This window comes from Ursus arctos, unplaced genomic scaffold (genome assembly GCF_023065955.2).
Source record: "Ursus arctos isolate Adak ecotype North America unplaced genomic scaffold, UrsArc2.0 scaffold_1, whole genome shotgun sequence".
In the NCBI taxonomy this organism is placed as follows: Eukaryota; Metazoa; Chordata; class Mammalia; order Carnivora; family Ursidae; genus Ursus; species Ursus arctos.
In genome coordinates this window covers 99,715,823-99,743,707 of record NW_026622763.1, presented here as the reverse complement: position 1 = coordinate 99,743,707, position 27,885 = coordinate 99,715,823, and the positions used below count along the sequence as shown (strand labels likewise).

The following is a 27,885-nucleotide window of genomic DNA, read 5'->3' as shown; positions in this document are numbered from 1 at the left end:
GTGACTTATAGCCGGCTCTCCGTTATCCATCTTTCTCGGAAGCCCAGGGAGGGACGTGCAAACCTGTAGATGGCTCAGCAGCATATAAATAATAGGGAGGCTGGAGAGTCTAAAACTTTAATTCAGCCTCTATGTATGGTCCTTCCAATTTAATGTTTATAAGAACCACAGCCATGGTTATTGATTGATTTGGGTCTTCTCACATCTATTTTCCTCTGGCTCAGGTGCCTCCAGCAATGAAAGGATGAGAGATTAGGGAATAAAGAAAGAAGCAGCATCAGCGGCCACTGTGCTCCACACGCCAGCTATGCTCCGTCTTCTTGCACAACTTCCTCCCCTTTACAGACATTTTCTTTTTTCGTGTGTGTGTGTATGTGTGTGCACGCGTGAGAGAGAGGGAGAAAGAAAGAGACAGGAATGGAATTGCTCCATGGAAGTCTGTGCAGATACGAACATCAGCACATCTGTTTAGAACAGAACATTGGAACACTTGATAGGATTCATGTGAGCAGGGATTCATACCTATGTATTTTTTTCCTGTTCTTGAAAAGATTCCTATTGGGATCGTGTCGGCAGAGAGAGTGGTACATAGTGCATGTGCGTGCATACACACACAAGCTCACATGCACACACTCTCCCTGAAACGTAGCTCTTGGCAGAGTAAAATTTCGATTGCATTGCCCATCAGTCCATGGTGCTGAAGGGTCTCTATGCGATCAGTGAGTTCAGCGAGAATTTGAAAACTCACAATCATATTAAGGTAATAGGGTTGTTCTCCTTTTTGCCCACATTTTTAACTACCATGAGAGAATGTTTGGAAGATTTGATCTCTCAGGAGGTGGTCTAGACTTGAATCAGGGGGTCTTGGGCTTCCACATTTTATCATTCAATGTGAAATGAGTGGAGACATCCTCTGAGTTGCAACATGTCCTTAAAGCAACCAGTGCCCTTCTCCCCCACTTGCTTCAGTCTGACCTTAGAGTAAAACAAACAAACAAACAAAACCTCAAACACTTCAAATTCGCTCTCCCCTTGAATCTGGCTTGAGCTAGGGGGTGAGCAGTGTGGCCTCCCTGTTGTTCTGAACGCACCACCATTGTTTTCTGAAGTAACTCCTAGCTTTTTCTGGGCAGCGGGGAGCATAGGTGGCCTGGCGGAGGTGGCATCCATGGGGGAGATGCCCCAATTTGTTCCACAAAGTGTGGACGCCATCTGGTTACAACCAGAGTCCCCCAGTTTGAGATGTTTCAGAGTGAGCCGTGATGGGCAAGGGGAGAAAAGAGCTGTCGAAAGACACAGCGTGGGGCCGGAGCCTCTCTCCTGTTAAGATGAACACTTAAGTGATGTTGTCTTGGGTCAATGTTGAAAGAGCAGAAAAAGAAAAAGGCAGCAGGAAGCCATGCTTTTCAGTGGACAGAATGAAACCCGGTGGTGGCCCTTGTGTTCTAGAACAGTTCAGACCCCGGGGGGTGGAATCCTGGCTCACTGTGCCTTTGCTAAGTCAGTCAGTAATATAGGACCTTGGTCTTCATGGGAGGACACAGGACTTCCAGCCTATTGGCAGAACAGTCAGCAGGGTTCTCAGTAGCTTAAAAATCACCAGGTGGGGTTTCTCTCCTCTCTCTTCCCTTTCTATCTATTCTCTCTCTCTCTCTCTCTTTCTGTTTACTTATTTATTTTTATTGAAGTGTAGTTGGCATACAAGGTTACATTAATTTCAGACATACGACATAGCGATTTGATAAGTCTATACGTTATTCTAGGCTCACTGCAAGTATAGCTATCATCGGTCACCATATAACACTGTTACAGTATCATTGACTGTACTCCCTGTGCTGTCCTCTCATCCCTGTGACTTATTCAGCCCATACCTCGAAGCCTGTACCTCCTACTCTTCTCTCCTTTCTTTATTCCATTCATTTGCTATTTGAATATGGGCAGCTCCAGATGAACTGAGTGTCCGTATTCTCTCACTGCTGGAGGAAGTCACCCTGGGTCCGGTTTTATATTAAACCCATAGTCACAGATGGACCCCTCAGTTCTGCCCCAAAATCATTTTTCTCATTGAATTTACTCTTCACAATGAAAAATTCAAACCTACACATTTTCAAATCTCCTTGAGTTGTTCTCATGTTATAAAAAGGATCTAGAACATTGGTTCTCAGAGGGCGTTTATGTTCTCCAGGGGCCATACGGCAATGTCTGAAGACCTTTTTGGTTGTCACGACTGGGGGGAGGTGGGCGGCTGGAGTCTAGTGGGTAGAGGCCAGGGAGGCTGCTCAACACTCTGCGTTGTACCGGACAGCTCCCAACCATCAAGAATGACCCTATCCAAAATGTCACTACCGTTGTGGTTGAGAAATCCTGATTTTGGGTGCTAAAGACTGAATTTTGTCTCTCTCAAATTCATACATTGAGGTCCTAACCCCCTGCCCCTACCCGCAGTGTGACTGTATGTAGAGACAGTGCCTTCAAAGAGGTAATTAGGGTTCAATGAGGTCCTAAAGATGGGGCTATAAACCAGTATGACTGGTTTCCCATAACTGTCTGAGACACCAGGGAGGTTTGCCTACAGACACAAGGCCACATGGAGACAAGACACAGGGAGAAGGTGGCCATCCACAAGGCAAAGAGAGAAACCAAACCTGCTGACACCTTGATCTAGGATTTCCAGCTTCCAGAACTGTGAGAAAATAAATTTCTGTGGTTCAGTCCCCCCAGGTTGTGGTGTTTGGTTATGGCGGCCCTAGCAGACTGGTACACTAGGTAATGCATTCTGGGGACGTTCTTGGGAAAGTAGGAAGAACACAGGGTTGACTGTGTGTCCTTGGGCAAGTTTCTTTATCTTGTTGACTCTTAATTCCTCATCTACACATTGGGACTAGTCATGCCCATCATTTTGGGTTGTCATGAGGATTAAACAAGTTAGCACATGTGAAAGGGCTGATAAAAAGCAGAAGGCACTAACGTGCTATTAGACTGTAAGGTTCTTGCAGGCAGAGACCTGCCTTTAGCTTTGTATCCACAGTACCTACCTGGAAGCTCCTGGCACATTCTAGGCACATCTTAAATGTGTGTTGGTTTAATCAATGGCACTTTGGGTGCTGATTCAACAACTATTTTGAGCACCTTTTCTGCTACCCAGACACTGTGGGTACAGCCATGAGCACTGCAATCGTAGCCTCTGCCTTCAAGCTGATATTCTAGTGGAGGAAGAGAAATAATAATCAAGAATAGAAGTCGAAATATGATTTCAGGGGCGCCTGGGTGGCACAGCGGTTAAGCGTCTGCCTTCGGCTCAGGGCGTGATCCCGGCGTTATGGGATCGAGCCCCACGTCAGGCTCCTCCGCTGTGAGCCTGCTTCTTCCTCTCCCACTCCCCTGCTTGTGTTCCCTCTCTCGCTGGCTGTCTCTATCTCTGTCAAATAAATAAATAAAATCTTTAAAAAAAAAAGAAATATGATTTCAGATGGTCGTTGAGTGTTGCCATGAAATCAATTGTTATGATGAGTAACTGGTGGGAGAAGCTCTAGATAGTGTTGTCAGAAAATTATCTGAAGAAGGGATTTTTGCCTTGTTTTTTTGTTTACTGATACAGGTGTGCTTTGTTGGTGATTTAAGTTCTTCAAGAGCTGTTGCTCTTGTGAAGTGATTTTCCAAAGTGGTGAACAACTCCTGGTACAACCTTCTCTTGACTTACCCAGTAGTTACATTCCAGGAAGACTCAGCATATCTTAAAAACTGTAAATGTAAGTGTGCATGTAAAGCTATTAGTTCAAGGCCTGGAAGGTTACGGACAGGGTTTTCACCTCCGAGAATTTCTAATGGGACAGACCGAAGTCGTGAGGGACGCCAGGGCATCCTTTATTGTGCAGGGGTATCCTAGACATTATAAGATGGTTTGGGGCGCCTGGGTGGCACAGCGGTTAAACGTCTGCCTTCAGCTCAGGGCGTGATCCCGGCATTGTGGGATCGAGCCCCACATCAGGCTCCTCTGCTGTGAGCCTGCTTCTTCCTCTCCCACTCTCCCTGCCTGTGTTCCCTCTCTCGCTGGCTGTCTCTATCTCTGTCAAATAAATAAATACTTTAAAAAAAAAAAAAGATGGTTAATATCTCTGGCCTCTACCCACTAAATTCCAGTCAAACCCCGCAATCAGTGTGATAAGCAATCCCTCCCCTCCCCCAATTTTCTAAACAACCTCTAAAGGACAGGCTAGCTCCCATTGAAAGTTATGATTTTGAAGGTCTCCAGTGATGTTTTTAAAAAAAATATTTTATTTACATATTTGAGAGGGAGAGAGAGAGAGAAAGCACAAGAGCAAGAGCAGGGGGAGGGGCAGAGGGACAAGTAGACTCTCTGCTAAGCGCAGGGCCCAATGTGGGGCTCCTTCCCAGGATCTTGAGATCATGACCTGAGCCTAAGACAGATGCTTACCTGACTGAGCCACCCAGGCGCCCCTCCAGTGATTTTCTAATCTTCTAATTCAGATGTCATTTTTCAGTCTTTAGAGCCTTTGAGCAGCCCTCCTTGATTTCCTTCCCCCTCCTGGCTCCCGTGACATTGCTGTCCTTGGCCCTTCCTCCTCTTCTTTGCCTTATCCCTGCCCAGTGTCCTGATCTGGTTTCTCCTTCTCCACCTGCCCATCCATGTAGATCTGACCTTGATCCCTTCCTTTTTCCTCTCCAAAGTTTTTCTTTGATGAAACTTCAACACCACTTCAAGGCCACTAATTCCCAGATGCTGTTTCTACACTATTTAAGCCTATTTTTCCAGCTGCCACCTGGATCTCTCTAAGTGAGCCCTAAGTTAAACAAAATCCAACTGGTCAACTTTCTCAAAAACCTGTTATTCGGTTGGTCGTGTTAATGGCAACATCATCCACTCACTCAGCCTAAATATGGCGGCCATCTTGACAACTCACACTCTTTACGTCCAGTTGATCACTGTGTTCTGTCAATTTAAGGAATATTGGAATCGAATATTCAGGAGCAAGTCATGCAAAGATGGGAGTGGTGGTGAAGATCAGTGCCCTGGAAAGGGCCATTCTGATCTCACCCTTATCTTTTGTTTTATTTAAAAAGTTCTTTGGACTAGCCTAATTTTCCTAGACCCTGGGCATACTGCCCTGAGCTAATTTGTTTGCCCGAATTAATTATTAGCAGGGGGTGGCAGCCTCATTTTCACAGAAGCCTTCTCTTTTGGAAGGAATGCCTTTTTATTCAAACAGTCCGATTTAGGTTCTTTGGCACCCAGCGTAAGGAGCACCTTGACATTTCCATAAAGGTGTTGAAATGTTACCATCCCTGAAGAAACGGTTTCAGAATATGAAACCTTTATCTTTTTCTTTTCCCCCAAGGAAGAAAACATCACCAGCTTAATTATCTCTGTAAAAGAACTTCCTCATTTGCTTTTCATGTTACTAGTGGAAGAGGAGAATGATACAGTTTGTGAAGAATGAAAACAATTACGGATGATTTCATGAAATTTGCTTTTGATTTTTGTCTGTGTAAATAACACCTCAATTGCAAGGTCAAAGATGCTTGTAGGGTTACCTGTTGTTCTTCCAAGTGATTTTTAAAAGATCAGTTAGGAGAGCAAATACAATTGAAAAGACGCTCCTTGAGATTGTTGCTCCGCACTGAGAAGCCAAAAGACAAAGAATTCGTTATGTAGGTTATATATTATGCATAAAATTTTTTTTAATTGTGAGAAAAATCACATAACATGAAATCTACCTTATTAACACATTTTTAAGGGTACAGCACAGTTTTGTTCATGATATGCACATTGTCATACAGCAGATCTCTAGCACATTTTCATTTTGCAAAACTGAAACTCTATATCCATTGACCAGTGACTCTCCATTTTCCCCTCCCTCACCGCCTGGCAACCACCATTCTACTCTGCTTCTCCGAGTTTTACTATTTCAGATGCCTCATATGAGTGGAATCATATTTGTCCTTCTGTGACTGGCTTATTTCACTTAGCTGATAGTCTCAAGGTTCATCCATGTTATAGCATATGACAAGATTTCTTTCCTTTCTTAAGGGCTGAAAATATCCCATCATATGTATAAACTGCATTTTCTTTATCCATTCATCTGTTGATGGACATTTGGGTTGATTCTACCTCTTGGCTATTATGAGTAATGCTGCAATGAATATAGGAATGCAACTATCTCTTCGAGATCCTGTTTTCCATTATTTTGGATAAATCCCAGAAGTGGGCTTATAATTCATATGATGGTTCTATTTTTAATTTTGGGGGGATTCTCTATATTGTTTTCCATAGGCTGCACCGTTTCACATTTCCACCAGCAATGTACAAGGGTTCCAATTTCTCCATGTCCTTGCCAACACTTTCTATTTTCTGTGTGTGTGTGTGTGTGTGTGTGTGTGTGTGTTTATAATGGCCGTTCTAACAGGTGTGATGTGATAGCTCATTGTGGTTTTGATTTGTGTTTCCCTGCGGGTTGGTGATGTTGAGCGTCTTTCTTGTGTACCTCCTGGCTATTTGTATTCTTACACCTTCCACAAAAACCAACTCAAAATGAACTAAAGACTTAAATGTAAGACCTGAAACTGGAACACTCCTAGAAGAAAACAGGGGAAAACCTTCATAATATTGGTCTTGGCAATGATTTCTTGGATAGGACACCAAAAGTACAGGCAACAAAAGCAAAAATAGACAAGTGGGGCTCTATCAAAGTAAAAAGCAATGCAGCAAAGGAAGCAATCGACTGAATGAAAGCTAACTACAGAATGGGAGAAAATGCTTGCAAAGTATCTATTTGATAAAGAGTTAACAACTAAATTCTTATAAAAAGAAAGATTTTCTGTTGAACGTAGATCAGGAGTCTGCAAACTTATTCTCTAAGAGGCCAGCTAGTAAGGATTTGGGGCTTCTCAGGCCATATGGTCTCTGTTGCAACCACTCAGGCTGCCACTGTAATGGGAACACAGCAATAGACAATATGTAAATGGATGAGTGTGACTGTGTCTCAATAAAACTTTATTTACAAAACCAGACTGGGATGGATGTGGCCTGTGAACCAGAGTTTGCTGATCCTTAATCTAGAGCAGTGTTCTCCATCTGGCTCTGTTAGCATTTTAGCTGGATCTTTTTTTTTGGGGGGGGGGGTGTCACGGAGGGCTGTCCTGTGCCTCCTAGGATGTTTGGTAGCGTCCTGACACTGGATACCAGTGGCAGGCTCCTTCCCCTCTACCCTAGTTGTGACAACCAAAACCGTCTCCAAACATTGCCAAGTTCTGGGGGCAAAGCTGCTGTCAGTTGAGAAACTCTGATCTACATGATCAAAATACTGATCAAGGGCAGTAGGAAACATTTCCCTAAAATTACGAAGAGTAGGGTAAGACGGAAGAATGGAACACCGTGGCCTGTTTGTCTCGAGTAGGTCGAGGTCTCTGCAAAGGGGCTGTTATCACTGCCTCATTTGGGAAAGCTGTTCAAAAACAACTGAGATGGGAGCAAACGTGAAAAGTGTTGTGTTAATACTGCAGATACGAGCTTAACCTACTTTTGCGATAGGCACAAGAAATAAAACAGTTCAACACATTAGCATGTCCTAATGGAACTTTCTGAGTTTGAGGGTTGGCCATGAGTTGGAAAGCTGGAAAAAAAAAAGCAAAACAAAAAACAAACTAGTAGTTCTAGTTCTCATTCGAGCAAGGGTTTATTTTTTCTGCTTATCTGAATTCAGAACCGACACAGGCAGGGTGACTTTTGAAAACACTCACGTGTTTCTCATTGTTTGGACAGGGCCAGAAAAAAAAAAAAAATGGCTTGGTTTCACTGCAAATTGGCACTGATGCATGTTTTTGAAAGTTAAAAACAGTATAACATTCATGAGTGAATCTCAAAGAATGTTGTCTTCTTGTCCTTTAGAATAAACACCTGTGTTGCAAACGGAGTAAGAGCCATCTTTATTGGGAAACCGTTGGTTTCTTTTTCTTCATTGCTCTTATTTTATTTTTAACAACTAGAATTTTAAAGTACGATTTAAAATATTATAATTGAGATAGTAGTTTTTATTTTTTTTAAAGATTTTCTTTATCTATTAGAGAGAGAGAGAGCAGAGGGAGAAGGAGAAGCAGATTCCCCGCTGAGCGCGGGGCCCGACATGGGGCTTGATCCCAGGACCCTGAGGTCATGACCTGAGCTGAAGTCAGCTGCTCAACCAACTGAGCCACCCAGATGCCCCAAGCTAATCACAATTTTAAATTAAAAAGAACCCCACGTTTTATCAGGAATTTCAGTGAAGCCTTTATAACTGACTTTCTTCTTGACTTAAAGAGCAAAGGAAATACATGGATCCCTTTCTCTTTTAGTAAAATCCTCTTTAGTTGCTAGATACAGCTTTCTGATTGGAGGAGGAGTGGTCCACATCCTTGAAAGGAGCTGTTTCTCCCATGCTGTCAGCCCTGCTGTGATTGTCCCTGTCTCCTGTGGCCACAGGAGATGCACTCAGTGACCCTGGTCTCTGGGTCACCAGTGCCGTTGGACACGATAGAGTAATGAGACCATCTGGGGAATAAATGGGATCACTCCTTTTATACTTGGGATCCTGAAAAAGGGTGATGAGAACAGACTCTTCCTAGCCTTCCTGGAAAGCCACATTTCAGTCATACCCCAGGGCACGCAACCCTGAAACCCTGTCTGTCTGTGCCATGCTTCCAATGCCCACTCCACCACCTTCCTTGAGGGCAGGTTCAGCCTGGGTTTGAATGGAACCCGTTTGACTACAGGCCTTTTTCTCTGCCCTTCAGGTTACCACGGCCTCTACTGCGAGGAGGAATATAACGAGTGCCTCTCTGCCCCTTGCCTGAACGCCGCCACCTGCAGGGACCTCGTTAACGGCTACGAGTGCGTGTGCCTGGCGGAATACAAAGGTGAGCACCGCTCGGCCTTCTTGTGCCCAAGTGGCCTAAATGACGTCATGGATTTCTCAACTCAAATGCACACACCTCGAGTTGGAGCATTACATTATTCAGAGTAAAAACCAAATGCTGGAGATGGGATAATTTATGGGATTGAAGAGAGCAATTAGCAAGTCTGGGGTTTCCTCCTGATAAACTGAAAAATCTCTCTCCTGCCCTTTCCTTCTTCCTTTATCCTCACTCTTTTCTCTGTTGAATGTGGGAAAAACTGCTGGTAAGAAGTGAGCCTAAGGGCACCGTCGGACACGGATCAGAGGACAGGGCTGGGGAGACCACAGGGGAGGGACGCCTGCTGCTCTGCGGGGCTCGCTGGCCAGAGACAGGACGCTGGGCTGTCGGTGGAGGACGCAGGTGCAATCTCACATTTGGCAATAAAGTTAATTCTCATTAAATGAGTCAGTTGCAAGGGAAACGTTAGCTCATTTGAGTGGACGCGTGTCAAAGTCACTCTGGAAACAGCCGACACTGACAGAGTGTTTATAACGTGCAGACCTTGTTCTAAGCCCTCGTGTGCATGAACTCACACAATCCTCACAATAACCCTGTAAGGTGGCAGTGGTGTCCCTCAGAAGCCCAGCCAGCATGTCCCTAATGCCCTTTCTTCTGCCTCCACGGTGGGCTCAGTGGCGTGGCTCCATTCAAGCCCAGACACCCTCGGACGGCACCGCGCCAGGAAACCGTGTTTATCAGCTGCTGTGCACATTTCTCTAAGCCACAACTTCAGGGCTGGGTTTAGATTTTTGTAATGCCTCTGTGGGCTCTATTTATAGCCATTTCATCTAACCTCTGGCTCCCACTGCTTTCTTGATACCATCCATCTGCCTGGTGACCTGGCCTTGCAGCTGCTGTTCCTTCTCATCGGATGGACCCACCTAGTGACCTTTTCGGTGGGCCTTCGGGGTTTGGAGGCCACATCGGATGAACTTGATCTGGTCTCTCTGGCTGGAAGGGAGGAGGCTGGGCCAAGTGTTTGCTTCACATACGGGAGATCTGAGGCTTCTCTCTGAGTGTGATGCCCATTTAGAGCCAGAGTCCGCCACTTCCGCCAGGGCAGATGTGCTGGCTTCAGGCACGTGGATTTCATTCCAGGGTTTTCAGAGTATTGAGAAATAGGGAGTCTGCTTGATTCTGGAAAGAAGAATAAAGGAGCCATGAGTCAGGAGACCCAAGTAGCTCAGCCGAATCGTGCCTCTGGCTTCCTGCTGAGCCGGGAGTCATCTCTCAAGCTGACCGGTCTTTATTATGTCCGCGTAAAGTAAGGACAGTGATGCTTACCGACATTTTGAAATTCTTCAATGACAAAATTAGGAGTGGATGTGCTTCCACAATTAAAAATTCCAAATTCTTCGGTTGATGATACATCTTCCTGTCTTCGAGGCATTGCTTGTGCTCTCATGCCTAAGCACTAAGAAATACAATTACACGTGATGAGCCGCGGATATGTGTGTTGATCCTTCTGTATATGCTCTAAATTCCACCCCTTCTATCTTGCGGGGACTTGCCTCCCTCCGTTACTGACTCTCTGTGAGGGCTGACCCAAGAAGGAAGGTGACTCTGGAGGGTATCCCAACGTAGCGGAGGATTTGGATTCTCAGGAAGAGGATGCAGGTGTTGGGAGCCTTTGCACACGACACGGTTAGGGGAGAACTGAATCGATGGCTAGGGGAGCTCCAAGGACCCTCAGTTTATGGAGAGGAAGTACGTGCTGTGAATACGCTCCATGTGACCTCATGATGGGGGCAGGGGGTGGGGGGGCTCTACGGATCTCACGGAGACTGGCTGTCCTCTAAAACAACTGCACAGTAGGGCTCAGCTGGTCCTTTATTTTCTGTATGGCTGAGAGAAAATGGTCTCTATTTATCCCCGGAGAGCCCTGAGAACCCCAAACTGGGAGGCTTCCACCCTGTGCCTTAGTAGACAGGGCTACCAGTTGGCCGGCCTGTCCAACACTGGATGGGAGTCTCCAGTGGCATCTGTCTCTGCCTGACATTGTCACCCTTCACCCTGGCCAGTATGGGGAGCCTGTCCCAGCAACCCCCACAAAGGGAAAATAATCTAGAAAATAAAAAATGAAATTGCAACAACAACCAACAACTCTAACCACTCCAGAGATGAGGTGAAAAACGTAATGTATATTACTCAGACTTGAATCTGGATCTGGAAAAGCCAGGAGAGGAACTGTTTTGGGGTAGAAGTGAAAATACGAGGAAAGGGAAATCCTGACTGACAAGTGGAGAGAAGATCCAGGAGATCTGTTTCCGTCTGGATGGTGGCTGCCCCAGAGGAAGAAGGAACACATGGGAATAAAACCAGAATCGACTGATTACTGGAAGGAGAAGCCTAGGAGCTGCAGAAAACGGAAGTGTTCCCGTAGAACGAATCGGGCTTGCAGAGTGCTGGAGGGATCGATGAGAGAGATGGTACACGATTTGAGATTTGCTGGTAAAATTTCCAAATATAAGGATGAAGAGAAATCTTTGTAAGAGTCTTCACGGGGAGCACAGGTAACATACAAAAGGAGGAGAGTCAAACCCGCCTGGCCGCTGCTCTCTGTAATGAAGCTAAGCAACGCCGGAGCAGAGTTCCAGGCTGCGCGGCGCAAGGGCGGCTAGTCCAGGGTCCTTTACGTCTGAGGGCAAAAGGAAGACATTTCCCACATTGAAGGATACGGAAGACACAACACCACGTCCCCTTTCTAAGAAACTTATTTTAAAAAGTCTTCTCACTGAGCTGGAATTAAATCAGAACAAATATAACTAGATAGGGGGAGATAGAGAACAGGAGGAAGAGTTTGAACAAACTCCTTTAAGTGCATGGATAAACCTAAAAGGATGATATTAAAGTGATTGTGGATGGTAATTTAATAGTGAAGAAAAGTCTTTTGAAAACAATAGGTAGACCTGCTTTACCAGTTAGTTCTGCCATATAATGAATCACTACAAAGTAGTGGCTTGAAACGATACCCTTTAAGTTGCCAATGGTTCCGTTGGTCCAGGCGTGTAATATACATACATTCCCTGCTCGGGGTCCCGCAAGGCTGGAATCAAGATGTTGGCTGGACTGAGTTCTCATCTGAAGTTTGAATAAGAAAGGGTCAACCTCTGTGTTCCCTCCAGTTGTTGGCAGAATTCATATCCTTGTGGCTGAAGAATTCATGACAGCTTGCTCCTTGGAAGGTAGCAATAGAAGGGAGATGAGAGAGAGCTTGTGCTGTTTCATGCCTCTCCCATCAGGAGAGGAACCTGCACCTGCTAAAAATCTCACCTGATTAAGTCAGGCCCACCTAAGGTCAACACAAAACAAACTGATTAGGGACCTCAACTGCATCTTTGAAATCGCTTAACTTTTGCCAGATGCTCTTGTTTCAAAGCTCACACACAAGGGAAGGGTGTGACTCATTGGGGGAACCCCTAGGGTGTGTCCATTATACCTATTCATAAGGAAAAATTTAAATGACCACATTCAAGTTTCCTATCATTTTAACTAAATCCATGAGTTGAAGGGGTTGGGGATGGGAAGGGTTGGAAGACATACACATGTGTTAAAGATCTCATCCCCACGGGCAGGTGAAGTGATCATTTAATTTGGGTATATGTGTAGAGACTCTTAGGTTTAGATTTAAAATAAGACTCCTGAAGGGAAAGCCCAGCAGCATAAATGGTCGGACTTGTAAAGTAAGAGTGGTGGGGAGGGGGCGGTGGGTGGTAGAAGGGACTAAGAGAGAGGTGGAGGGAGCTAAGTCATGCCCTCCAGTCCAGGGGCAAAGTGAGTCATAAGATCCTGTGCCTTTCTGTCCTTGGGGGATGGACATTTGTGCCTCTTTGGAAGCATTTCCCCGAGCATATATTTACATCTAGGATGTGTGCATAAATCCAGGAATGTACCAGACGGGTGAGCAGCAAGTCCTAACAGGTGCTTACCTCTGGAGTTAGGACTTAGGTGGGTGGTGTGTTGCGGGAGAGGGGGTTGGGACTTCAACCTCTTATTTTACATATGCATTTTCTTAAGTGGTGGTTTTTACTGTTTTATGGTAAAATAGAACTTAAGTGAATATGACTTTCTAAAAAGAATGCGTATAGTAAGAGCCCAGGCAAGGATAGCTAAGAACATTTGGAAAAAGGAAAACAATGAGGGGACTTCGCCAGGTGTTTATTATTATTTGTTTATTATTACTGCATTCCTGTGTTATGGGTGCAAGAATGGACAGCTAACCCAAACTGAATAATTGCCCAGAACCACCATCTATAATAATGTATGACTCCTGAGGAGGAATTGCTGTAAATGGGAAGGAATTGTTTTGTTTTTTTCATAAGTGGTGTTGGAGAAATTGGGCTGCCATGCAGAAAAAAGAAAGGTTTTTGAACTTCTAAATACATTCCATGTGAATTGGCAAAGAACACTTTTCATTGACTTGGTGTCCTCCTCTACTTACTCCCCCCCCCCTCTTTATTTTACAAGCAAGTTTCCCTAGAGTTGCTATAGATAACATCTCAATTTGTAACACTTTTATTCTTTTCTTAGTCCTCTTCGGTTTGGATCTTGTCCACACCGCTCTGCTGAAATGGATCTCGTGGTGACCTAACTGACGGCTTTTCAATGAGATCCCGAAGCTTCTGACTCCTGGGTCGTGGATTCCTACTTCCTTGCCCCACTGATTGCTGGCTCCCTCTTGAAACTCACTCTGCTTTAGCTTCCTTCTGCAGCCTCATTCTTGTCCCCTGACTTTTGTCTCCCTGCCCTCACTGAATCCTTGCCCTCTGGACGCCATGAATGTCTTTGGTCCCCAGCGTTTCCTTTTTGTCCCCTCTCTCTCCTCCCTCCTCTTTGTCCTCATCCAGCCGTGTGTCCACTGACTGCAATGTTGGTCCCCGAACATGTGAAACCTCCCTTCTTGACCTCTCCCAACTTTGTCTCTGTGTTTGCTGTGACACTGATGGTCGACCTTGTAGAAATCCCCTCTTTTCTTACGCTAAATCATCATCTCCTAAAAGGCAGTGAGTATAATAGGTTTTTTTTTTCCCCCTATCAGTTCTCTGCACTCTTGATGCGGTGGCTTGCACAAAGGCACCTGCTCGGTCGCCATCTTTTTAGTTGAATTGAAATTGCTGCTTAACATACTAACTAAATAAAGGAAACCAACGTGAATGTTTTCCCAGGAAATTTCCTCTGTAGGTCGTGAAATTGTTAGAAGCAAAATGCATGGGGGGGACTTGGAGTAACCTTCCTTTGGACATACAGAAATGCTCATCCCTCCTGCAAAATCAGCTCAGAGCTAGTTCATGACAAGACTTTTAAGACTTTGGTCAGTTCACGACTTAATATTTTCAAAAAGTCAAGTTGCCCCATATGCTGTCGACTTTTATTTTAGCAGGACAGACTAAGTGATCAGCAGTATCCTCAGTTGGAATTTTTGGTGGCCAAAGTTAGAAAGAAAATATTTCAATTTTTATTTATGAAAATGATGCAACAACAATAAAATTTTGGAAAGAAGATAATTTGAGATGGCTCATAGTTTTACAACAGAACACAAGAGCAGTAAGCATCTCTGTTGTTTCCATCCTTTTTAAATATCCTATGTTTTCACAGTATACCTATAATTTTTATATTGTTCTGCCCATACCTTCCTTTTGTAGTCTGTTTGATTTAGATATTGCTAGGAAGTCTTACTAGTTCTTTATTAAATGGCTATGTAATATTCCCATAGGCGAATATTTATCTGTTCCCTTGTGGCATCTGATGTGAGGCTGTTATAAACAATTCTGAAATGAACATCTTCATAGATATAATTTTTATACTTTCTGAATTTGGGGGGCTGGGATTGGATTTCAGAAATGAGATCACATTGTACCCACAATGTTTGGTCACATTGTACCTGATTGCTTATCTTAAAAGTCTACAGAAATTTGTTATTGAAGATGAGAACACTTTCTTTGTTTGCCCAAACTGCTCTTTTCCGTGTAACAGTGAACAAGAATTTCTGGATATTTTGTGTACACAGCCCTTCTCAAATAGTGAGATAAATGCAAAAGTGAATAAGTCAGGGCTTCTTCCTTTTTTAGGCGATTACTTAGCTGGAGCAGCTGAGGCTGGCACACACACGAAATAATGAGGCCAAGGTCGAGATGTCAATTGTAATTTTTGAAATAGTTTAGAAGAGGTTGGCCTCTCTGGTGGTTGAAATACTGGGAAATATTTTTGTGGAAGAAGTAAGTTTGAATAAAATAAGATGAGGTCTGAAAATGAATATTAAGTTCAAAGAACACCTAGAGTTAATTTTCTTTACCTGGCTTCATTTTCCTGGAGCTAAAATAGTGACTTTCAGTTTTCAAAATATTAATCACGACTAAATTGTGATGGCGACGAAGATTTACAATTGGCGTGCACCTCTTTGAATTTTTGCTCATTTTAATTCTAAAGTTAATTTCTATACAGAGCCCTGTTGGAATAGAGCTCTTTTCAGAAACATTGCCTCTCTATCCCTTAATATGAAAAGTATGAATTTTTATTAGTTTTGACTGAATTACAGTTTATTTTTGCTTGAGACTAAACATAAGTTTCGTAATAGTGCGTGCTATGTCCTTTGCCAACGGGTGATGCATGTGTCGTTCCACAGACTTAATTTGAAGTGTGGACCTGGTTTTCCCTGACAAAATAGGGTGTTTTTGAGGCAGATTTGGAAAGGCTTCTCACTCCTCTGGCAGTCCTACCTGTGTGTCAGCCAAAGTACACTGACCGTCGCCCCTCCTGACAGGACAGGATTCTGGTGATACATCCAGAATTTCTTCCACGCGTTAAATCATGGCCTCTGCTCTCAGGGACCTCAGAGATTTGTCGGGAGGGATGGGGGTGGTCAGACAGGAGGACAGATAAGTCCTGCTTTAACACGGTAAACTCTAACGGTGCGAATCTCGGCGTGCTCTCGATGCACGGTGCTGGAAAAATGGAGCTTTGTCTCGGGAGACTCAGGTTCAGCTTTCCAGAGAAAGAGCATTTGAGTTAGGCTTTGACAGATAGAATGTGCCAGGTGAAGACCAGCCCGGGCAGAGGGAAAGGAAGGCATTCTTGTCAGAGGAAACGGATGTCCAACACTCAGTGGGCTGCCCGCGTTCAGGGCCCCTGGGGAAGGGGGCCTGAGAAGGAGGGTTCGAGTGGGGGCTCCTTGGCACATCAGTGGTGTTCATGACTCTATTCTCTGTCTTCAAGGATTCCAGCTCATGGTTGTTCAGCTCTTAAGACAAGCTGAGCAATATGACACATGGTTTTTATATAGGGATTAGCAAGGCTTAGAGTATAGAACCCAAGTGCTCACTGGGACTTTTAAGACCATCTTGCTTTACAGCCATCGTGTTTCTGTGAAGACGAGCTTTTGTCCGATCTTGCTGCCAGAAAACTCTCGATCTCGAGTGACCCTATGTCTTTTGAAAAAGAGAAATAACAAGGGATAAAATTATTGCCAAAAAGCCCCCCAAAACACCCAAAAGATTGAAATTGCTATTATCTTGGGTGTTTTCATCAAATCGATCTTATGGAAGTCTCTTAAGGTAAAGATGTTCAATTACTTAGCCTACAATTTGCTTTTCTGCCTCGTTGGAAAAATGTGGTCCTCTGCGTGTTAATGTATTCATCGTATCAATAGTATGCAGGCTTGATTGGCTAATGTTACTAGAAACCCAGTAAAGATCATCGTTGGTCATTCTTTCTTTAGATCTAATGGACATCTTTTCAGATTCCAGGCATCTCTGAATTTGGCTAAAGCTCTATTTCCCATTACATTTGAAAGCCTTTTCTGTCACCTGGTTTCCATTGATCAGCCCCATGGGAACTTGGAAATATGTGGATCTTTGTGTTTTGATAAACACTTTGAAACAGAAAAGACTGTTTTGCATTTTATTCTTTTGGTTGAGCCCGTGTTACTTGGGAATCAGTGAGAAAATAGAAGCGTCTGGGTGAAAAGACTGTATACACCCAAGTGAGGAAAACATTACCGGTTTATGCACATCTTTAAATTTGTCTGATCTCATACATCACCTGGGTGGCCTGGATTGGTTAAGGACAGTGAAAGTTGGGGAGGCTCATTCCAGTTACCGGAGACAGGGAGGGAGCTAGGATGGGGCTTCAGGGGTCTGCATCCCACCAGGCAGTGGGATCGGGGTGGTGGGTGCAGGGAGAAAAGCCAGGCAAGGATCTGAAAGGCACTTTAGGAAAATATCTGGCAGAATATTATCATGGGGTGGGCACGAGGGGCAAAGGATAAAATGGAACGCAAAACCATCCGTTCTAAATGCTTTGCCAGGCTCAAAGAAGTTGTTCCTATGACTACAGATAGGCACTTCTGTTTCTCTTTCCTCTGACACTTTTTTTCCTCCCTCTTCAGCCCAGCTTCTTAAGACGCTGAAAAAGAAATGATAGACAAAATCCCAACAAGAATAATTTCAGTGACTAAATGATGAGTCACTGGGTGTGTCAGTCCTTTACACAATATGAGCTCAGTAATGAAGTAGAGAGAAAATTGAGTAAATACCATTCCGTTACTATTTGCTTTCTGCTTATTTTTCATCAGGAAGGCTGAGTCTATCATTACATACATTCTTATACAGAATATAATATAATCTATCTTCCCCTCCAAAAGGCAAGGGATGAGAGAGAGATTAATCCATTTATCTATCTTGGCCTTCCAGTGAAACAACAGCAGAAATCTTACCTTTCAAATAACGTTGGATTTTTAAAGTTTTTAAATAAAATTATAAAGCAATAATTACTTATTGAAAAAAAAAAAAAAACCTCCACCAATATAGACATCCCCGATGTGGAAGCCAAAATAATTCAGTCCTTCAGTCCTCCTTTTGCAAACACACATGCACACATAAACTTTTTTTTACACGCATGGGAAACTGCTTTTGCTGTAAAGATTTTGAAAATGCCTACTTTTTGTGAAATGGCTGCTGAGCTCTGCGGAATTTCGTACGTTTCCATGGCCAGCCTGAGCTCCCTCTCAGCAAACTACTTAGGAAGCACAGGCTCAGATTGAGATTGCTGGTGGTTTCGAATGCCACCTGCCTCCTGCACCGGCTTGTGACCTCGCATGCTTTTCTCGGTCTCCTCATCTGCAAAATGGGGGTAGGGGAAATAAGGCTATTGGTCTCCTAGTGTTGTTGCCAGGATCCAATGAGATGCAAAGCCCAGTGTGGGGTCTGGGACAGAGCTTGCGCACAACACATGTTAACTTTGGTACATGATCATCGGATTTCGTCTTTAGAATAAAGTCTAAGGCCCTGTGGCTCCCTTTCTGCCCCGCAGTTCCCCAGAGTAGAACCAGAGCTCATTTCAATATGACTCCCCATCTTCCCCTTCAGGAGGCCGCTTATTAATTATATCGGTGTCTTATAAAGGATGTCTGGCTATTTTCTGCTTCTTTTGGAGACTTTCAAAACATTCTGATAAATGGCATCTTTCAGGGTCCTAACTTGCTGTTTCCTAGATTTGGGGACACGTAGTCAGAGAAAGTGCAGAAAAATGACTATGGCAGGTCCTAAAAGCAGAGAATGAATTTGTTGTGTCCTCATAAGATGTGTCCTCTCGACAATCTAGTCAAGAGTGGGCACATGGGTGTGCATGCACACACACGTGCACACACACACGTGTGCCTCTGGGAATCTGCCTTCACAGAGTTCAGGGCTGTTCCAACACTTTGCTTCCAGAGGCCATGGGGGCTGGAGATCCCTTAGCGAGTGACCCCTTTTGTATCTTTTTCTCCGCAGGAATACACTGTGAGTCGTACAAGGACCCCTGCGCCAACGTCAGCTGTCTGAACGGAGGCACTTGTGACAGTGAGGGCCTGAATGGCACCTGTGTCTGCGCACCTGGGTTTACAGGCAAGTGGTTCGGGAACTGAGTTTTCAAATTTACCCCCAAATCCCGAAGATGGCAGCAGTTAAAAGGAAAACAAAAACTCAGAAACCTCTATGCATACATTATTGCAAAATATGAATACCATTGCAAAATGCAACTGGCGTTGCTTGGACAAAAATCTATTTTAAAACAATTGGCTGTGTTGTCATTAAATGAGGTTCTTCTGAATTCAGCACTTGGTACAGAGACTTGCTGACATTGCCACTGCTGTACGTTTCCAGAGCCGTAGCTTTGAAACATGAGAAATGAGCCATTACACCAACAGCTGAGAAAGTTTAAGTGTTCACGGAAGAAGGGGAAAGGAAGGATCAAATGTGTCTTTTCTAGAAATTGCATTCAGCGACCACATTTATTTTTACTGAAAGGTACAACAGTGGCGGGATTTTGTAAAACGAAGGGAGGAGGTGGTGGTGGGCAGTGAGGGGGAGAGTGTTGGCTGTTAGTGCAGGTACAGATGCTCGAGGTGGGGGGATGGGGAGAGAGAACTGCCAAGAGCAGAGTAGATCGGGAGGCCAGGGCGCCGGGCTGGGTGCAAGAGAGCCCTTAGTGGCTGCTGACCTCTGAATGGGCAGAGTCATTTCTGGACTAGGGAGCCTTCTAAATCACGCCCTACCCTGGGGGCTTCAGGGAGATTTTGAATCCCTGAAATTGGGTGTGAAACATTGTACATATGTGTCTCTGCTGAGAGGAGGCTTGCATTTTTGTCATTTTCTCAGAAGGAACTCTGAACCACTGGGGTAGGAAAGGTTCCATCCTTTGCTTTTTCATCAGAACCCAAGAGTCCTGAAATGCAGACAAGTCTAGGTGTTCAGAGCTTGCTCAACCAACAAAAACATCTCGGTCTCTCTGGTTTGCAAGTTGGGAAAGGTTGACATACAAAGTGCCCATGGAAGAAGGTGGGGACTTCAGCTGCAGGAAAGCCTGTGTTATCACCGGCTGGAGAGCACCTTGCCGTGCTCCCCCTCTCCCCTGCCGAGCCACTGCGGCCACCTCCCCAACCCTGGAGGATTTCACGGAGCACGGGCTCCTGGTCCATCCCTGGGGAGCCTCTTGTGTGCTTCTGGGGAAGATGCCAACAGTCAAGATGTGGGAGAAGCGACTTCTGATCTTCCTTCTATTTATCTGTGTCACATCCTGTGTTTTCCTTTTGGGTTTTCCTGGGACTGAGAAGTGGGCTCATTCCAGAAAATGATTCGCAGATGGTTTTGTTTTGCTGACTGGTTTATAAACACACACAGACATTTATACTCATCAATGGATGCAAAAATAATATTGGGGAAGCATTCTGGGTTTTTTTTTCCCAGACATTTTTATCTTGCAAATCATAAAAAGCATGGAGAGAAGATTAGAAAATATAAGACCATAGGAAAAAACCCCACTGCTTAGCACCGCCCTGCTCAGAGGCAGCCATTGTTAATATCTCGATACATACATATCCAGAGCTTTTCCGGAAGGTCCGTGTGTATAACATATAGTGTATAGTGCATATGCATATATACTTGAATTCGAAAAGGAATCATATTGCTCCTACACTATTGTAACCTACTTCTCACTTGAAAATACATGTATATCATAAATGTGTTTCCACCTGAAGAAATATCCTTCTGTTTTATCATTTTACTGGCTGCCCTATAGCCCATTATATAAAATGTTGTTTTTTCCTAACACATGGCCAGTTCAGCTTTTGGGGGAGTTGAGAACCTTTCCCTATTATAAACCACATTGCAGTGAGTATTCTTGTATGTACATCTTTGTGGACTTGTCTGATTATTTCCTTGAGCTAATTTCCCAGAGTCCCAGGGTCCAGGACAGTATGTACATATTTTCCATATTGCTCTTGAGAGAAAGCACTGTACCAAATTCACTCCTGTCTAGAGTGTACAGGAATGCCTATTTTCTTGACTTCACACAGATACTGAGAATTGTCATTCTGGTGGCCAAAAATGCCCTTTACGTGTCGTCTTAGTTTGTAGGTCTTTGATTCATAGCGAGATTGAATACTTTCAAATTACATGTATATGGTCATTTGTGTCTCTTCTTGTAAACTCCCTATTCATAGACTTTCTTTGCTTTTCTACCATTTATGTTAACTAGCCTTTCTACCTTCCTTTCTTTTACTTTAAATTTTTATTTCAATTTCAGTTAGCTAACACTTATGTTAATCTTGATCCTTGATTTGAAATAGCCCTTTTTAACATTTTGACATTTTATATTCCATAGGTTTTAGCATATTAACATATATGACACATATATAACACATTTTAACATATATGACATTTTATATTCCATAGGTTGCAAATATTTTTCTACTGCCATTTGCCTTTTAAATGTATAAGAGTGTTTTGATTTCCTATATTATATTTTATTTTTGCATAATTAAATCTCGATATTTTCTTTTGCTCTCTTTTCTTTAGTTTCTTGCTAGAAAGACCCTACACATCAAGATTTTATAAGTATTCTCCTATATTATCCTAGATTTTATAAACATTCTCCTATATTATCCTAATAACATACGAGTTAATTTTGTGCATGCAAATCTTTAATCCATTTGAAATTTATCTGGGTATCTTATGGGAGATAAAATGCAATCTTTTCTCCAGAATATTTGTCAAATCTCCAACTTCCTAATCAGCATTCGCTCTTGGGTATCTCTCAGATACCTTGAGCTATAGATTTTCTTCTTCCTTCTTTCCTTCATTTTTTTAAAAGATTTATTTATTTATTTTAGAGGCGAAAGGGTGGGGAGGGGCAGAAGGAGAGGGAGAGAATCTCAAGCAGACTCATTGATGAGCACAGAGCCCTACTCAGGGCTTGACCCCGGGACCCTGAGATCATGGCCTGAGCTGAAACCCAGAGTGGGACGCTCAACTGACTAAGGCACCCAGGTGTCCCCTCCCTTCCTTCTTGAAATGTTTGTTAGCTCAATAAGTGGTGTTAGCAGCACCTCAAGTCGTTCTGCCCAGAAATTAGGGTCTCATTTTGTCCTCTCATCCTCTTCTCCCTTATCCGCATCCAACCAGCAAAGAATCCTAGAACCTCTTAGATCCTCTCACTTCCTGGAGCTGACACCGGGCTGCCTTCATCTCCGCCCGCATTAATGCAGCCCCTCTAACTGGTCTCCTCACACCCCTTCGCCTTCGCCCCTAACACATTCCCCACACTGTGGAGACCTTATGAAATGAATCGCTAATCCTGTTGCTTCCTACTTAAATGTTGCTTATTGGCATTTCATTGTTTTTAAGAGAAAGATCAAAGCCCTTAGCGTGATTGTCAAGACCCCAGCAGTCTGGACCCATCCAGCATTTCCTGCCTTGCCCTGGTTGGTGCCTGAGCACCCCAAGTCACGATCTTCTCAGTAATGTTCTTCCCTCCATCTCCTGCCCCCTGGTCTCCTCTGTTCCCCCAGCCCACCCCCAGGTGTCTCTTGGAGGTACTCACCCTGATCAGAGGGAGCAGTGGGACTCCTCCATGAAGCAGGTTCCACCATCACTCTAAATTGGTCTTTGAAAACAACAAATGTTTATTTCTCTTCAGCCCTGGTAACTGTTCTGACTGCCGAGGACCGCAGAACAGTTCCCAAAGTTGTTTGGAGAGCTGTGCTGTTAATATGTTTTACAGAACACTGGTCCCATGAGATGCTTCTTGGAAAATCATCTGTGGCCAAAGAAATTTGGGACATGGTACCATGTGGAGATTCACAAAGGATGTCTGGGAACTACAGGCTCTGAGAAGTCTTCCAGTAAAGAATTTTATTTGCCTTTGTTTATTTTCCAAATATTGTTGATCATAGAACCTTTCTTCCCCCTTAAGAAGAATCTATAGTATTCTGAGAATTAGCATGCTGTGGAAGTCTGATAAAATATTCACTTCCACCACGTAAGGAATGATGCTGCCGGTCCTCTTTCAAGTGCTATTTTGGCACCAAATACTCTTTAATGTTACCTGAGAGTTAGCAAAACTTACTCTTGGCCAACTATTAAGCACTCAAAAGCTCCCTAATTGACTAAGTGGAGTGAATTAGGCCAATCATTGTTGTATAATTAGACACTCAATCCAATGGCGCATTTACCCTATGAGATTGGCTTTTTAAGCTCGGGTTTATTCTGCTCTTCTTCTAGCTTGTTTGGGTGAGACCTTAGATTATTGATTTGAGGCTCTTCCTTATTTCTCATCTATATAATTTGGTGCCATAAATTCGCCTTTCAACAATTGTTTGGCTGTGGGGGCACCTGGGTGGCTCTTGATTTCAGCTCAGGTCATGATCTCAGGGTCCTGGGATCGAGCCCCATGTTGGGCTCTGCGCTCATGGTGGAGCCTGCTTGGGATTCTCTCCTCTCTCTCTCTCTCTCTCCCTAAAGTAAATAAATAATGTCTTAAAAAAAAACCCAGTTCTTTGGCTGTGTCCCACAAATTTTATGTCACATGTTCATTTTCATTCAATTTTGTTTAGGTTCCTTTAGATTTTCTCTTTGATCCATGGAGTATTTGTAAGTGTGTTATGTAGGTGGGGCTTTTTTTTTTCTTTTCTTTTTCCATGCACTTTTTGGGCACTCCTGAGTTGCTGGCCTCTCCAGCCTCTGGTCTGGAACATAAGCAGCCCGAAGAAAACTCAGGAGCTCACCGCCATGTTGTTGCATGGGTCCTGAGTTTCCCTGCCAGTCTGTCTCCTCCTGACCTCTCAGAAGCTTCTCATGTTTGTTTCCTGTATAATGTTGAGAGTTTTTGCTTGTTGGAGGAGTAGGAAAAATATTTCTGTTTCAGTGTTTGGGAAGCAGAAATCTCATTCTGGCTGTTTTTAGGATTTTTCCTTGATTACTGGCTTTTAACAAATTGATCATGACGTTCCTTGGTGCGATTTTGTTGGTGTTTATCCCACTTGGGATTTGGTGTAATTCTTGGATCTGTGGTTTTATAGTTTCATCAAATTTGGAAAATTTTTAGCCATGATTCCACCGAATATTATTTTATGCCTCACTCCCCTTTCCTGGGACTCTAATTACATCTGTTAGACTACTTAAAATGGTACAACAGGTCACGGAGTCTCTATTGAGTTGAAAATAATTTTTTTTTCCTGAGCCTCAGTGTGTTTAGCTTCTATTGCTGTTGTCAAGTTTACTGATTTATTCTGCAGAATCTAGTCTGCTGTGGAAATCATTCGGTATTGTTTTTAATTTCAGATATTATAATTTTCATATCTAGGTTCTTTTCTAGATCTTTCATTTCTATCCTAATTTTGTTCATGTTTTCCTTCACATTTTGAACAAATTCCTTGTTTACTCACCATCATCCGTGATTTCTGGACTCGTGTCTTTGGACTGATATTTCTTCTGGTTATGGGTCACATATTCCTATCTCTTTGCACAGGTAACAGTCCTTGTGTGGATGGATGGTCATTGTGAGTTAAGTTATTGAGTGATTGGGCTTTTTGTGTTTCTTTTTTTAAGTGCTGGCCTTTTTTTTTTCTTTCCTGGCAGGTAGGTGAGTTACTTGCTGACCTGATTGAGCCTTTCAAGATTTGCTTTTCTATTTTGGGGAGTGGGTCTGTGCTCGCCTTTTCTCTAGGGACAGAGATGCTCTGCCACGTTGTCCGACTGAAGCACTGGGTGATCAATGAAATATCTGCATGCTGACTTGTGAGATTTTGAACACAGTCCTCTAGGAGCTCCGGGAACCGCTCATCCTTCATGGTGTTTACCAAGCCCATGGAGTTCCAATGTACTCACACACAGGATTCAGCCACAAACTCAAGGGGATGCAGCGCGTTTCTGACGCTTTTTTTTTTTTAATAGCTCTGTCTTCTCTGGGAGCCTGTCCCGCACGTTGCAGCTAACTCGTCTCCCACAAAGTCCGGTTGTCTTTGGTTCAGGGAAACACTGTGTTCTCAGTCGGCGGCAGGCAGGAAGCCAGGACGATCACGGCACTCAGCTGTTCTGTTTTCCTTCTCTTGGGTGTACTGCCTGTTGTCTAATGTCTTCAAAGTGTTTTCCTTAAATATATATTTCATCCGCTTTACTGTGGGAGGCCAAGAGATCTTTCCGTAACTCCATCACAGCGGAAGAAGTTCCAGATAGTTTTTAACATTCATTTCATCTAGAATAAAATACCCGGGAAGCATGAAGGAGGTATAGTTAAAGTACCCAGTCCAACGCCTGGCACACAGTAGCTCTATATTTAATACTCGGTATTCTGATTATAATGATTTTCATTGATATCATTCAGTGTGGGCTGTATTAATTGAAGGGTTTACTCATAGCAGTGACTTTTTAATTTTTTTTCACTTTCATGTATCTGAGTAAAGAATTAAAGAGCGCACTTATAAATTTGCATAAATACTATCAAATTTGATACCTACTCTACATACTGCCTGAGAAAGTAGTAGATTGAAAAGCAATTGTAAAAGATTTAAAGCTCAGACTCCGATTTCCAGCCTTAGTCAAGTAGAAATTTCATTATGTATTCTCTTTACAAATGGTATTCAAGCACAACAGTGATTTAAAAGTAATTGATTTTTCCCCAACTCAAATTAAAAAAAAAAGTAAGCGAGTCAACGAAAAAGTCATCTGGCTCAAGCCAGCAAAAGCATAAAGATTTATTAAGTCAACTCTGAGTAAGGCAAGGTGATATAATACACCAGAACTCTTCTAAAATAAGCCAGAATGCATATGGCTTAAATGGGATGATGGGGTGCTGAGTCGCATACAAAAACGTAATACTCTTACTATGGGGAACTAGAAATGGATTTACATACAAATGAATATACATACAACAGAGTCGCTCTCTATAATTCATAATAAATCTTCAAGTACTTTGCGTATTTCTGATGTCAGAAAGCATGATTGTTGTAAGGCAGATAAGAGCAGTCACGTTTGGGAGTCTTCTGGTTGAAAATTTTCCTCAAGGGACACCATCATCAGAATCACCCCATGTCCATATTCCTACCACCAGCTTAGGGCATGGTGAAGGCCTCGAACTGAGAGCCAGGTGGCGGATAAGCGATTCAACCAGAGGTCAGGAGCCTTAGTCTGTAAGATAGACCACTAGAATAATCCAAGGGTCGCTGTGCCCTATGCGTCACCCCAGGGGTTGGCCAGAAGACCTGTGCTATGGAAATAGCTGCTGGCTGGTTGGGCCCCAGATTGGCATGGAGTTTATATTCTTAGCTAGTGTCATTTAATCTGTCCCCAGTATGGCCCTAAGAACACAGAGGTGAAGAAATCCAGATGCGGATGGGCTTGGGCCTCTCTCTGGTTCCCAGTCCTTTAGATCCTGAGTCTTGATAGTTTATCTGTACCTATGAGTTCATTCTATTTGCCTGTCAGTTCTCTATTCCTATCAAATCCTTCCAATCAAGGGGGAGCCCCAGGAGGAGACAAACCTACAGACCACAGACTTCTCCCAACTATGTTAGGGCCCCTTGGAGATCCAAAACCCATACTTGCCTTAGGGGCTAGACTGGACCCTGGATTGGGCGTTTACCTCGCTGGTCCAAAAAGCTCTGCACCAGAGCAGGAACAGATGGGCTGGGCTCGCTCTAGGACTGCCTAGAATTGAGGGGATTAGAAGGGTTTGACGCTGACATTGGACTTGCAGAGCAGCGTGGAGCTTTTCAGTTTTGCCGGGCGGTGGAAGCACGGAGAAGTCAGGCTGTTTCTGCAGCTGTGGCTGCAAAGTTAACGGACATTTTATTGCAGAACTTGGCAGTTTTCAATGGCCAGCTCGAGACAGCCATTGTCCAATAAATACCTCAATTAAGCTTATCTTCCCAAATGGTTGGAAAGTAGTACTGATGTATATATATTTGTCAAGGCCCTTGATTTAATCGTTTTAATGTTTCTCAGCACGTTCTTGTTTATACGTCTCCTCAACTAGTGTACCTTGTAATGCGGGCTCTAATAGTTAAGTCTGTGCCCTTTTACACTCGGAGTGATTGCCCCATTAATAGCAAGACAACCTTTGAAATAGGTTAGTGAGAGGCAATCAATTTCATGTCTTTGCCATTGATGTAAATGACTATATTTATTGCGGGAAACGCATTCACATAGACACTACTGAATTACAATCAACCTAGTAGGGCCTCGAAGTAGTAAACGTTTTATTCGACAGATTTCACTTAGTTAAAAATAAAATAGATGCCAGGTAAGAAGTGTGAAATGAAACAGACACGGAATATTTCAGCATGAGATCCTGCTCTAAAATGGGCTGGGAGTGACATATGGTGGTTTAATAAATGCAAGGTAAACCACTAGCAGACAGGAAAGTACTTTAATACTAATTAAGTAAGCCTGGAAGTAACTGTCCGCGTGTACACTGAAACATCGCCTTTGAAAACGGACAAAATATTTGATTTTGCACCTTTGCTTTAGTCAATGACTATAGCAGCGCTAAGGGGTTTTTTGGTTTGTTCTGTTTTTTGAGTATCACCTTTTATATGCATCTAAGCAAATAGAGATCTATTTTGAAATTTTCTTTTTCTCATTTTCAAACTTTTAAGAGAGACTGCCTCAATCTGAAGTATCCTGTTCCATTCATTTGATGAGATGCCTTTCAGTTTGAGACGCATACCCATCTTGTATTGGCTCATAGTATTGCTTAAAATCGGTAAAGGTGGCTTTGTTTTTGTAACTTGTGATAACAAGCTACTTCCTGTAAGTTGGAGTTTGGACCACTGAGACATCAGCCCATGGTCTGGTTTGTTAGTTTAAACCAGGCTTTCTCTGATGGGGGCAGGGATGCCCCAAAATGTTGTGTCTAGGCAGAGTCAGGAGCTCCAGATCACATTTTTCATCATGGGGGAAGGACAGGCTGGAGTGAACGTGGGCTTCCCTGGGGCCATCGTTTCCCAGGGGAGATTTGAGTCGGAGCTAGACTAACCCTAGTCCTCAGAACTGTCTTTTCATGGGAGGGGGGTTCACTGATGCTCTTCCTGTGCTTTTCCATCTTTCCCAGAAACATATCCAGAGATTGGGAAAGTGAAGTAAATGTTCATAATTGACTCTGACTAGGCACACAGCTGTGCCC

General features: G+C 43.5%; 1 protein-coding gene across 1 annotated transcript in view; it reads left to right on the top strand.

The window, feature by feature from the left end:
• The window catches only part of DNER (delta/notch like EGF repeat containing), a 191,052-nt gene that overhangs the window by 146,805 nt on the left and 16,362 nt on the right, over positions 1 to 27,885 (top strand). Inside the window, exons 10-11 of the mRNA XM_057316090.1 lie at positions 8,788 to 8,910; positions 18,717 to 18,830. Of these exons, the coding sequence (XP_057172073.1) occupies positions 8,788 to 8,910; positions 18,717 to 18,830 (237 nt within the window). The remainder of the gene's footprint in view (positions 1 to 8,787; positions 8,911 to 18,716; positions 18,831 to 27,885) is intronic.